Genomic DNA, 14,768 nt, shown 5'->3' on the forward strand with positions numbered 1-14,768 from the left:
TAAAGCTTTGAAAGCCTAATGAACCATGCTACCTCCTGTAGTTTCTACCAAACCAAAATTTGTGCGAAGAGCAGGCTCATTAGCATTAAGTGGAAGCAGACCATTCAGCTCTTGCAATAGCTTCTTATAACGTTTTCACCATTATCATTGTATTTGGTTGATAAAATATTGCTATCTCAACTGTTACTTTGTTTTTCTTATTGTTGTTGGTGTAAAATTCCTGTTATCCCAAGAATTAAATGTCATTTCCAAATGACAAATGACTTTACTTTTAACAGTATCCAAAATATATTCATTGTTCAACGAGGTAGATTCTTGCACCAAGGTGGTTCTTGTTATGTTTAATCGTTTACTTCACCTTCTCTATGTCCCAAGCTGTTAGGTAATGACTTGGGGGATAGGAAGAAAACAAGCAATTAGAGGATATTAGATGTAGAGATAATATTTGTGTGTGTGTGTGTGTGTGTGTGTGTGTGTGTGTGATTACAATGGAGATATGTTGTCAAACCTCGAAATATTAGCAATTCATTTAATTCAACTGTTTTAAAGATTTTTACATCTCAGCATTTTAGGGAAAAATTTGTGTTGCAGTGAGAAACCCATGCATTATTTACAGCACACCCTTCCAGATGACCTGATTCTGATTCTGTGGGAGTCTACCTTTCATTGCATTTGAACTTGCATTTTACAAGTTGTAGATAAGTGATACGAAGGCAAAATATTTCTTGTCTGTAGACATGTAAATAAATTCTGTTGGTTAAAGATTCAATTGGATGAATTGAATTACTCTTTCTTTCTCTGGAAGAAGTCGGTTTTGCTTCTATTAGCATATTAATTTCAATATTCTTGATCTATAAATGTGTCTGTTTTTTGGATTGTCCTTTTATCTGGTTGTAACATCTTATTCAGTGACTCATTAATAATTAATGTGTTCATTTTATATGTGCATCGAAAGTCGTGCTTTTTTCCCAACTAGATTGAACTCCACAGGATTTGCATTATGTTTATATTTTGATAACAAAATACAAATGTATTCCTTATGTTATATATAGTTCAATTTGTAAAATTAGCATCTCCTTTTTGTTGTACTGCCCCGTAACAAACAGATGTGCATATAATTAGTATTTTGATCTAAACTGGCTCAAACAACATCATTCAAGATTAAAATCAGTATTCTATTTTACATTTAAAAAAATGTGTATATATATATATTTGGCCTCCATTTTCCTAAGAATTCTGGAAAACAATCTTAATGGATTATCCAAAATTTGACATGTCTTTTGCAAAATGTTATATAAAAAAGATACATATAGTTACAGGAATATCCTCCATGGGTGTGATGGATCTAATGTTAATAAAGGCTCATGTGTCAAAGGCAATTGCATTCTATGTTCCACACCCAAAAGTTTTCGATGAGATACAAATTGTGATTTGCCTTTAAATTATGTACACACCGGAAGCATTGGAAAATAAAGGGATGACATTAAAGAAAAAAAAAGTATAAACAAAGTTACTTATTTATAAATATAGATATACATATAGTTGTTTACAAAGCTAGTAATATGATCACCTCCTTTTCTTCTTCCTAAGAAAATTAATGGAAATAGAAACAACTTGGGACTATGTTGCACAGCTTATTTGATTCAGATCTGCCACTTAGTAGAAGTGTAATCTTCAGCAAGTGATTTAAGATTTCTGAATCTTGTTTTCATCATCAATGCATGACAATAATAACATTTTAAAGTATTGTGAAAGTCAAAGTAGCAATGTCTGCTAAAGTGCTTTGCCATTGTAAAATGCATGGTAGAGATCGTCGTGACCTTTCAGGAGTAATTCTAGCTGCCACTAGTAATTCTAGCTGTCTCTGAGATGGAGTGCATTTCTTAGATTGAAGCATTGGGTGAGTTATGCTAACTTTAGGATGATTGTGGGTGGAGATTTCAGGAAGAAAACTAAAAACCTTTTTCCTTTTTCCTCTCCAGGAAGACTGGAAGTATTTATGTGATGCATTTGCCAATTTTATTCCTTCCACTAGAGATGTCAATTCTTAAGTATTTTCAGTGAATTTAGAATTATTAGAAGTGCGTGTGAACGTGACGGTGTATGCTTCTTGGGAAGTTCAGAAAGAGTACATCGATTCTCTGGTGGTTGGATCAGACTCCATTATCATGAATGAATTGTTCTTAGAAAATTTCCTCTTAAAATTCTTAAATTTCTGCCTACCAGGCTGAAGCAAGTGATTATTTTCCAAATACCTGGATGTCATTTTGAAGTATTTTGGCCCATCCTGTTCAGAGACAAAGTAGCTCTGCTTTACATGTTACCTTTCAAGGTCTGAGACTTGATGCTTCTGTTTCCATGTAATTAAGTGCAGGATAGAAATTACACAGGGAGAAGTGATGAACCAGTGGGAAAATCAGATGTTTATTAATGTGTATTTATTGGGGGAGGGTAGATATAGTTTTCCCAGAATAGCAATCACACCCACATTTCAAAAGAGCTTATTACTCCAAGCATGGATCTTTTTCATGGTTTGTTGTTTTGTTTATCTACCATACTGTTCCTTTTTATTTGATTCCTTTTTATTTGGATGGATGTGGAGAACAAGGCTTAAATCACTCATCTGGGATGTCTTTCATTTGGATAGTATAGCAGCCACAAACGAAGGGCTCTCAGCCAAATTGTGTTCTGTTTGGAAAACAAGGTGTTTTAAGGAAATTGTATGTGCATGCCTTGAGGTGGAATATATACTCCCTGTTTTATACCCGGCTGTTTATGAAATTATACTATATGCCTGACTCCTGTAGGTATTTGAGTTTTGGGATTCTTGGCTTATAAAACTAATAAGATTTTATCAGCAGTCTCTGTTTCTAACTTTGCTGCATTTCGGCAGGTGAAAGTTCTAAATAATAAATAATAAAATCTGTCTGGAAAGTTGCTTCTTTAGGCTAGATGTAGTTCAACTTGCGAAAGCTTTTGGGATTCAGCAACAGAAAGAAAGGCTATACGTGCAGCCCTTTGAAATTGTAGCATCTAATGTTTTCACCCTGTGTTGCTTTGGAGTTCCTGAAAGATGTGACTATGGTACAGTGAATGCAGCAGAAAATAAAGAAGGGAATAGCAGAAGTATGTTAAATTATTATTTCTTCCTTTTTTCTCTTAAACGAATAGAGTTTTAAATGAGTCAAATACATATTTTAATTGATAAACTGACTTTATATTCACCTATTGGAAACAGTACAACATATTTTACATCAGATTATGAAATATGGATGTTTTACTAAAAGACAGGAAGGGCTTTTTCCAGTCTTTAAAGTAAATACATATTCAAAGGATCTTAAGGCATACCATTTATTCATATTCATATCTATTGAAATACTGTACATCCACATACTTCAATAAATAGTTAAAAACCTGACCTCTTTTTAAATCATTTCTGAATTTCAAAAAACAATTTTTATTGAAAAGATTAAATAGGTAACTTTTGGCTGTCACAAAGCTAAGTACAATGGATAAATTAACAATTACTCAGTAAATTTGATCAATATAGATGATTGGCTTTGATAAATTCCTCAGACTTCTCTGAGTTCACACATTGGGGTATATATATATATATATATATATATATATATATATATATATATAGCTGTGTGTTGTTTTTTTTTTTGTCCTGAATTACCTGGGTAATTTTCTCAGTTCTCCAGTCTACTTTCTAGATATAGCTTAAATGTTATGATGAAGCATTAATTTTTCAGTTAAGTTTTAAACATCCCCAAAAGTGGTTTTAAGTTTGACATTCTCTTTTGAATCTTTTAGTGTTTCCAAAAAAACACAATCCTATAATTTGGGCAGTACTTTTCATTATATAATTGCTGCATAATAGAAACTTAATGGTGTCACAGGACTTATGTTTCGAATGGGATCATTGTAAAACATAATTACAGCACTTGCAGTTAAACCAAAAATGCAAATGAATTAAGTCAACTACCCTAATATTCTTCTTCCCTCTCTCCCTTATTTTCTCCCTTCCTTCCTTCATTTCCTCCTTCCTTCCTCCTTTTATTTCTTCCCTCTCTCCTTACCTCCACTCTTTTCTTTGCAGTCTCTTTTCTCAACTGCTCTTTATTTTTCTTTCCTTAAAAAAAAAAAAAAAACTTTAGGGGCAACAAAAGGAGTCCCACAAATGTAACTTGTGGAAATATAACGCTGAAATGAATAGCTAGAAAAATTGTTATAGATCAAAAGATAAATCAATTTCATAAAACCGCTATTCTGAAATTGCAACAATCTTGTACAGTCAGGACTGATAAAATGGAGTAATCAGACATTTCATATGTCTATAAATGTAAAATCATCTACTTGAACATTATATGCAATACATTCACACAAAAAAGCAAATACTGTAGCCTTATTTGAACAATATTGAACTCATAAATACTCATGGTTTCACTCTGTTCAGGGGCCTAAAGACTAGGAATGCTGCTGTGATACAGAAAAACATAGTGAATACCTCCTCTATTTAAAATGTCACTCAAGAAATTCTCTTCTAACATAAAGGCAAATACATATAGCTACTGAGCTATGACTGTACTTCTGTCACATTCTATGGGAAAAACACCAGACTCCACAAATTCGGAATCATGACAACACTTTGAACTAATTATTTGGTTCATCCATAGTTTATACCTCGATTTACCTCACATTTACCCTACAAACCTTACAAAGAGGAGGTATTTTTAACTCTAGGAAAGCGGTCACTGTATAATATGCATTCTTGATCTGTTTCTTTCTCCCAAACAATGGTACTGATGGTCAACACTTTTGTGGTAGCACCACTATTTCTAGTAAGTAGATTTTTATGGAGTGTGCCACTTTAAAGCTGCAATACAAAAAAAAATTGTAGTTTACTCACCAATTTCACAAAGAATATTTTTATAAAGCAAATAAATAATAATCAAAATTAAAATGCCATGTGTGTTAAAAAAGTTTTTAATACATCAGTCAAAATAATGTAATGAATAATTACAGTGAGTAAATTTAATAGCATAATGCCATGTTATTGCCATTTTGTGGAAACACTGTATATTTATGCCTCCTCATGTAGGATTCATTTTTCTAATTAAAATAGATTTATGGCGTACTTTGGGGCTAAGCTTTACTCAAAAAAAAATCATGATTTTCAAGCCATTTCTTTCGGGGCAAAATATTAGGTATGTTAAGTATGTACAACCTCCATGAAATATCTCGTATCTAACTATTAGTGAGTTTTTTTTTTAATTGTTAATATGACTTGCAAAAGGAGACTATTTGCAGAAATCCCCCTATGTAGTGAAATTGGTAAGTTCATCAAACTTGTAAAATGGCTTTCAAGGCTATGGTCTTTCTTTAGTAAAGAGTAAAACCATGGAAATACTCTTGTAATATAATACTTCTTAAAATAACACCATTTTCCTTAAAAAATGTAGTTTTCATTCTTTATGGTGGAAACAATGAACTATTCATGATAACTTAATAACTAATATATCTTAAGATATTCTAATCACGGGTGTCTTGTCTTCATTTGATCATGTCTTACACATATCATGTAAGAAGACATAAAGCACGGTCATTTTGTCGTCGTTTGTGTTTTGACCTTATGTTTTTGAACTGACATTGCTACAGAGAAAGATTTTATTGCAGAACTAGTTATTTCAGGGATTGATCTGCTGCATGCCAGCATGGAATACTTGTTATTATATATTTTGGAACATTTTCTTTTATATAACATGCATTCCAAACTCTCAGCTGAGTGATGTTTTCAGGTGGAAGATGTGCGAAATGCCCGGGTGCGGGAGCACGCATCTCTCACACCAACTTACCTGCCACAGAACCAAATGACTTTGGCGTGTTCACCAACTCATGTCATGTTAGGTGATCGGACTTTGTGTTCTTTCTGACAACCATCTTGAAGATTTTGGCTTGGAGTAGTGAAAGAAAAAGATGCTGTATTGCTGAGCAATCCCTTGGATGGACTTTGCTGTTATTTTAAAGGGAATTATTTCCCAGAGTAGATTCAACATTCAACTATAACCAAAGGATTCACACGGTAATAGATTGACCTGTACTACGTTAATGAAATTGTTTTTCATCGCAAAACTGAGTTTAGGTGGGGCAAAATTCTCACACCCCACTGGTAAGGAGGGAAGAGATTTTTACAGTCTGACATCTCCTTCATTCTTTAGAGATAGGATATAGTTTAACTTTATCATTATGGTTTATTTTTGCTTTCAAATTATAGGATGTGGCAAAACATTTTTATTAGGTGGAGACAAAGAGCAAATTATTATTTTATGAAGGCACACCCATGCTGAACTTACAGGGAAGAGAAGCAGAGCTGCACAGCCAGTTATATTACAAGGCTCATTCCTGAAACCTGAATATCATGCGAGCAGAAAAATCTAGATATGTGTTAGTTATATTTTGAAGAAATGATCTGAAGGCAATATTATTTGCTTTTTTATCAAAAAAGGAAAAAAATGCATCTTTGTCAATGTGGATTGACTCCTATTGAAACAGGGAAATGAATGCTTGTATTGCAGCCTTAAAGAATCACATAGTCACTGCAATATTCGTTTTTGTAAACTACAGCCTGCAGCCTAGCAGACCATGACTGAATGCTTTTGAAAAGTTGTAGATTACAAACATGAAATCACAATTAATATCCTCTAAAAGTAATTTCAGAGCTTTCACGTCTTAAAAAAAGGACAATGTGTACTGCTTCACAAGGTAATGTAGCTAATCAAAAAAAGAGTAGAATTAAAGTATTTACATAATGAGCAATTCTACAGAAGGCGATCATCCCCATGTAAGCACTGCTGATTATATCCCACGCTGCTTTTAACAAACTGTACCAGATTGGATCCAGCCATCAGCACTTTCAGAGAATCCTTAAAAGCCTTTTATGGGTCTTTAAATTTATTGTAGAATGGCATTCTTCAGGTAGAATATGCTGGTGAAAGAGGACAGTGTCAACACAAGGTACCAGCAGGAGAAAAGAACGTCAGCGCTCCCGGTAATTCCATACTGGGCTGTACTTGGAGCTGGAAAGAAATGGAAAAGATTAAATCAAAATCTAATTTGTGTCTTTTAGGATCTTAACAATAATCAAAAGGCAGCTGGGTGTACTGGGGAGAGCACTGGCATTGGAGTAGATAGACTTAAGTTCACGTCTGGTTCTGCTATATGACAATGTGTAGCCTATGCAACTAACTTCTCTGAGCTTGAGTTTTCTCAAGGGCAAGAGACAAATAATATAATCCACCTGGCAGGGCTGCCGTGAGAATTGGAGATGAAGAACATACAGCACATTGCACTGGGCTGGACACAGGCTAAGTACTTAATAAACAGTGGCTAGCATTATTATTCCAGTTTTTGTACTGTAAATATTTGTATTGGTGGATAATATGTAGTTCATGCGTATATATATATTTTTTATTTTTTTTTAACATTTGTTTATTATTGAGAGACAGAGAGAGACAGAGCAGGGGAGGAGCCAAGAGACGGGGAGACACAGAATCCAAAGCAGGCTCCAGGCTCTGAGCTGTCAGCACAGAGTCTGACGCAAGGCTCAAACTCACAAACTGTGAGATCATGACCTGAGCCGAAGTTGGACGCTCAACTGACTGAACCATCCAGGTGCCCCATGCATATATTTTTAACATTTATTTTTATTGAGATCTATAATTGGCATTGTGTAAGTTTAAGGTGCACAACAGTGTTGATTTGATACATTTATGAATTGTAATATGATCACCACCACAACATCAGCTAACAACTCTATCATATCACATAATTATCATTTCTCTTTTGTAATGGAAACAATTAAAATCTAGTCTCTTAGCAACTTTGAAGATTATAATACAGTAATGTTGTTTATAATCACTATGCTGTGCATTAGTTCTCCAGGAGTCCATTTATCTACTAGTTCTAAGTCTGTACCTTTAGACAACATATCCCCGATTCCCCTACCCCAGCCTCTGGTCACCATTCTGCTCTGTTTTTACAAGTTTAGCTTTTTAGATTTCACATATAAATGATACTATATATATATATATATATTTTTTTTTTTTTTTTTTTTTGTGTGTGGATCTTTTTTATTGGTCAAATACTTGTACTAAAAGCTGGGAAAAATTTTTTTTGGGGGGATAGGTGAAAAAAAATATTCAAACAATCATAATATATTCCAAGGAATATTAGATTTGCATGTATACACTGGAGCAACACAGAAAATTTTGTATCTAAATCTTCCCAGGCAAGGGAGGGATGATTTAACAGAGTTTTACCAAAGGGGACAGTCATTTGGGTAGAGGAAACAACTTATTCAAAGGTATGAGTAAAGGGGAGAGCAGGACATATATTCTAGTAGATTAATCTTGCTGGACCATGAAGTTTGAGGCTTGGAGTAGAGGGAATTGAAACTGGAACTCTAGGCAGATAGAGCATAACCTTAACTGTAAGAAAAATAACAGGTTTTTTTTTAAGTTTATTTATTTATTTTGAGGGAGGGAGAGAGAGAGAGAGAGAGAGAGAGAGAGAGAGAGAAAGAGAGATAGAATGCACAAGTGGGGAAGGGGCAGAGAGAAGGAGAGAGAAAGAGAGAGGAGAGACAGATCCCAAGCAGCCTCTGAGCCATCAGCACAGAGCCTGATGCGGGCCTCGAACTCACAAACTGCAAGGTCATGACCTGAGCCTAGATCAAGAGTCAGATACTTAACCAACTATGCCACCCAGGCGCCCGATTTAGTTTTTTTATAGTGAAGGAGATTTTAAAGAATTTGGAGCTGTTGAATCGTGTGATTACTTTTATACATTGGAAAGATCACAGTTTCATACTCAGGAAGCTTATGTAGTACTTGGCTAACAGTCATGTTGAATTCTCACTGAGAGATTTCACCTAGAGAGTCACTGAAGCTTAGAATATGGTGGGAGTCTACTGAATGAATTTCACTGCATTTCACAAGAGAACTGTAGCCTCTTTGAATGTGAATTATACTGTGTTCCAGAAATGGAATGTTGTAGGCATGCTCAGCTTTGCTTGAGACCGATCCTCATTTGTCATAATAAAAATAATAGTAATAATAAAAAACCCCACCAACATACTTTTAACTACCCTCTCTTAATGAAACCTGGATTTCAAGCAATGTTTCCTAGTAGAAAGTGAACCATGTAATAAAAAAAAAATATACTATTTCATCCCCAAAACCATAACTCAAATCCAGAAGCAGTTTTAGTCACAATGAGTTTGAATTAACAGCAGGTTGTTTTTAATAGAACTTTCACCAGTGACTATATTTCCATATTACAAGAAGAATAAATTGTTTTGTTTGTATCTCTAAGAAATTAAAAGGGGATGAGAGCTGCATTGACCTTTGCAGGGGGAAGTTTTCATGACAGTACAATTGTTGATTCCAGGTGAATAAAGTTCAAGGTCTAAGATTACTCCTCTTTAGTAAACATGGAGCAAAATCCACTATTTAATGCTTCTATTTGCATCATAAGTGAGTTTTAAAAAAATGAGAAGATGATGAAGAAAATAAGTCTATTGTTGACCACACAGCTTTTGAAGTTTTGATATATAAGAAGTCTAATTTAAAACCATGAAACTCCTTAAATTATTTTCTCTTGTTCAAGACCTGGAAAGGTGTTTTGTTTTTTAAAACATAAATAAATATTTAATTGGTCTGTTACCTTCTCAATGACAGCTATTTAAGAGTTATTTTGCTGTTGTTTTTAAAGAATCTCAAGTGCAATAAAACCGGTATTATAGTAAAGGACTAATAATAAGCAAAGCATATAAAATGATTTCATAAATAAGAAATAGATCTTAAAAGCCAAGCATACAAAACAAAGATAAAATTTTTATTGTCATGACAAATTAAATAGTACATCAAAGGGGTAAAGTAGAAAGAATCCTGAAAACTCCTTATCCATCCTTTAAAGTGCATTTTGGGAGCAATCTTTCCTGAATCCCCTCTCCTTTACCAGCAGCTGAACAGATTACCTTACTGTGCCATCATGCCACCATAATATCCCTTTTTATACAGCTATCATACTACATTGTCAATATTCACATACATATCTATTTTTCTAACCAGACTGTGAACTCTCCTAGGTCATGTTTTATTTATCTTTTTGTTTCCATGTACAGAGAGTGGCAAAGTAGATGCTGAAGAGATGTCTTTTGAATGAATGATTCAATTTAATAAATGAATGGGCCGGAATTAAAAGGAGTAGTTGTCTCCTACAAAACGGAATCTCTTCTGAAGCAAGCCACTTGCTTATAGGCCAGAGAATCTACAATATATCATCTTTCATTCATTCAGCCCAAATTTATTGGATTAGGTACCGGGCACTGGGAATACAATAGCTAATAAGATAGGATGGTCCTTTTGCTGCTTAATTCCATATACCCTATCTTTTCCCCCAGTGTGCCTTTATCTTCCACTCAGCCTCCTACTGCCTTAGACATGACAAAAGTATGTCAATAATATATTTAAAATTAAATATTATAACAGAGTATGTATTTTTCCATTGTACTCTTTAGTTGTCCTATTAGTCCTTCTATTAGTCCTAAAATAAAGGAGGAGCCTTTTGCTGCATCATTAGCCTGCAATTATTACAGGAAATGGACTGTAGACTAGCTATTGATAATCAGTAAGCCAAAAAACAAAGAGTAAAGTTAGTCAAGGGAATTTTTGATTACATACCTAATGCTAAGTCATGTACATAATTCGTACCCCTTAAGTATATATTGAGCATCTTTCATGTGCTAGGGATTGAACACAGGCAAAGGCAAACTCAATCTCCTCTCTTAGGAAAAGTTTTATTACAGTTGGAGGTATAAATAAAAAGGCACATATAGAACATTAGGATATACATACTTATAAGGATAATAAACAAACATGGGAAGGCTCCACAAGGAGTCATGGCAGGTAAGTAGTCTGAGCAGATACAAATACAGTGGTTTTTTTTTTTTACAAAATGCAATGATATGCACATGTTAGTGTATCTCACTTTTAAAAATGGTGGCATATAGTCCTTTTACTTGGGGTATCCTATTATTGTATAACCTTAGTCCCATTATTTATTATGTATTTGTGTGTGTGTGTGTGTGTGTGTGTGACTTGTTGAGTGATTCAGAGTACCAGGCTAATGGTACTAAAGTTAGGAGTCTCAGTATTATTGGGGCCAATTAGATTTGTTTGGCATGTTAAATATCAACCATCTACTTGAGAAATTATAGAAAATGTTAAGAAATTAAAGAAAACAACTTCACTATTAGAAATCAGCTTGAAGAGTCAGTTCAAATATCATATGCTTTAAAAAGAGGAAAGTTTGGGGCGCCTGGGTGGCTCAGTCTGTTAAATGCCCCACTTTGGCTCAGGTCATGATCTCATGGCTCGTGAGTTCAAGCCTGGTGTCAGGCTCTGTGCTGACAGCTCAGAGCCTGGAACCTGCTTTGGATTCTGTGTCTCCTTCTTTCTCTCTGCCCCACCCTGCCACTCATGCGGTCTCTCTCTCTCTCTCTCTCTCTCTCTCAAAAATAAATAAAATTAAAAAAATAATAACAAAAACAGAAAGAGGAAAGTTTTTATTAAGTCCCACATGCCAAATCAATTTGACATCATATTTGATATCGTATTTACATATCTATCACAACATGTTTACATATCTATCTTTCCCCATTAGACTAAGAATGTCTTCAAGCCAAGATTTATTATATGTAATTTTTTTCATTGGTACAGAACAGAGTCTGATATTTAGTAGGTGTTCAATAAATATTTGTTGAATGATGATAAGGTTTGTATCCATTTCCCATACTTTTACCATAAGCACATAAAGGAACACAAGATCTTGACTTCTTTTTTCAGAAGAATATTGTCTTTCATCATTTGTGTTTAACTGCCTTTCTTCTCTCCCTACTTTTAGACTTATTACTTTCTAAGACCTGTACAGAGTCAGAATACCTCTCTTCAGCATTTGAGCAGAAGATAGATCATGAGGCTGATTATAAGGGGGAGGAGCATCCATCCAACTTTCTAGCACTATCCTTTTGCAGCAAACAGGAAGTGTAGATGAACCCATGTCCCCCAAATGTAGTCCTGAATTTTTTAGTTAGGAGACATCTAGTGGTGTCTCTGACATGGTCAGATCTGTTGTATATTCTCTGCCATGTTTTTAGTTTCCTGTGAATATCAAACTGCTACTCATCCTAAATAAAATTAGGAGGGCTAGGGCATATGATCAGAGGTGTAGTTGGGCTACGCTGAGAATTTTGATTTCATTCTGAGTGATATGGGAATCCACATGAGAGTTTTGAGCAGAGGAGGCTAGCTGACATTTTTAAATAATTGCTTGGCTATTGTGTGGAAAATAGATGATACTAGTGGAGGCAAGAGTAGAGGTCTATGTTAATCCCAGACCATCAGGGGTCTCCATTGCCTCCTGAGGAAAGCCAAAACTCTGTAGCTCAGCATTCAGGGACCTCTGTTACCTGGTTCTAGTCAACTTATCCAGACTCGTATATACTCCTAGCTCCAGTCACACGAACCATTTCTGAACACACAGAGTATTTTCATTTCTTGTCACTTGCATATGCCATATCATTAAGCTTAAATGGTCTTCCTTCCTGTCCCCTTCTCCCCCTACCTTAAAAGTCCTACTCATCCTTAAATACCTAAAATACCATTTACTCCATGAGGCCCCCTGAATCTCCCTATGAATTTTTAGTAACCCATTTATACCTGATTTCAGAAATAGTTCCTTTTTAACTGATAGTACATAAATATATTATATATAGTATATATATGTATAGTATACTATATATATATATGTATACTATATATGGTATATAGTATACAGTATGAATATTTTACTTCATTTTTAATCTACACTTGCTTAAATTAATGTTTCTCTGATCTTACAAAGCTGTCCTCCACTTTATCCTACAAAAACATTTATTCTCTTCATTATTTTGGTTTCTTTTGAAGGACTTTTATTTAATGCTATTTACTGCTAGGTAATTGTTCAGTTTCCTCTGGTTTGCCAGCTCCTTGAAGACAGGGAGTACGAGCTCTTCCCACCTCTCCCCCCAATATGATGCATGGCCTTTACAGAGTGGTTTCCTGGCTGATCTAACACCCAGTTGGGTTTTGCTGGGGCTCTCAGGTAGGGAGCAGAAGTGCCTGGGCTAGGTGTACAGTCCAAGCCTCTGGGATTTCTCCCAGTTGTCAACAGGAAGATCCAATCTGGGTTTTAACACACATCTTACATCTTGTCTAATTATGATTATCATTCCCAATTACTTACAGCTGCTGCATATTATTTTCAGTCTTGGCAGTTTTCCCTTGTATTGCTCCAGTTTTTATTTTTAGGCAAAAGCAAATGTAACTGTGAAATATTTAGTTTTGGTATAATACCAATTACTTGCCTAGGCAATTTCCTTAAATTACTCAAGCTTTAACTAAACTAACTTTGAGTCGTATTTTTAAGATTCTTGCTGAAATCTTAGGTACAGTTACTTCAGCTACATTAACTCTGCTTCCATAAAAAAGCTGGCCTCAACTTACATTTTACTGAGGAAGCCTATACCTGGGAAGTGAATGATTTACACCTAAATTAGATTTCATAGAAAAGAGAGTGATTAATGTGGATTCAAAATAGATTGCACATTAGTTTACTGAGAAATTATGCATCATTGATTCTCTCCAAAAAGGCAGGGTACCTCTGTTTCATTGCATACTGTGGGAGGCATTAGCTCAAAAGACATTTTAATCCTCTCATTAGCAATATCCACCCCTGAACACTATCAGCAGGTGGAGAGGGTATCCAGATTCAGATCATACCCCAATTTCTTCAATCGCTTAACTCTGCCTGAACGCTGGGTGGAGATGGGGGAGGAAAAGAGAACTATAATGGAATATGTTTTACCATAGAATGTACAACTTTGGACTGTAGTGTCTGGAAGAAGCAGGCAAGTCTCAGTACAGGTGACATCATCTCATTATTCCTTTCTGCACTATTTCTTGTGCAGTCAAGTGGTCCAGGCCTTAAGATTGAATGTGTTGTGTTAAAGACACAGCAAAGAGAAGCCCTGTCTTCTCGTGCACTATCTCACACACATGGCACACTGATTTCCACAGGTAGGCTTTCTTTGTGTGGCTATTCCATGCTCCTATACTGTAGATCCTCCAAAATCTTCCCTGAGGCTCTAGAGTTAAGGGATACCTGAGTAGCATAGTGATGATGTATGTAGTAGAGCTAACAATGTACAGATTTTTGGATTCTTTTTTACTCAACACACCTTTATTTTGCCATAGACTGTTTCCAAGAGTAAAGAGAGGTAAACATAACATACCCCACTTTTCACTCAGCTTTCGGGATGGTAGAGTAAGGTTTAATTTATGAGCCTCTAGCACAGTGAGCGTCACTTTTATTTAGGGAGAGAAAGTAGGAGTTGGTAAATGGCTTCGAATTGCTGCCTATCAGACTTCTTTTTTATCTTCCTTAGAAAGAATTGGTCTAACAAGTTCACATTGGTGCATTTTTTTTTTCAAAATCAAAACCTAAGGGTACAGAAAATCTATATTTACATATTTATTCTCACATTTTAGACTTTTATTTTTCATTTGATCAAAAACTGAATGCCTATCTTCAGGAAGTTCAAACATCTTTTACAGATAGAGCCTTCACAAACATAAAAATGTAAAATAATTATTTTCACAGAGAGT

General features: G+C 34.9%; 1 protein-coding gene across 2 annotated transcripts in view; it reads right to left on the reverse strand.

The window, feature by feature from the left end:
• Positions 1 to 4,941: 4,941 nt before the first annotated feature.
• The window catches only part of NEGR1 (neuronal growth regulator 1), an 841,359-nt gene continuing 831,532 nt past the window's right edge, over positions 4,942 to 14,768 (reverse strand). For both annotated transcript variants that reach the window (XM_042952174.1, XM_042952180.1), the window contains exon 7: positions 4,942 to 7,079. In XM_042952174.1, the coding sequence (XP_042808108.1) occupies positions 6,955 to 7,079 (125 nt within the window). In that variant the 3' untranslated portion in view covers positions 4,942 to 6,954. The remainder of the gene's footprint in view (positions 7,080 to 14,768) is intronic.

This window comes from Panthera leo, chromosome C1 (assembly GCF_018350215.1).
Source record: "Panthera leo isolate Ple1 chromosome C1, P.leo_Ple1_pat1.1, whole genome shotgun sequence".
In the NCBI taxonomy this organism is placed as follows: Eukaryota; Metazoa; Chordata; class Mammalia; order Carnivora; family Felidae; genus Panthera; species Panthera leo.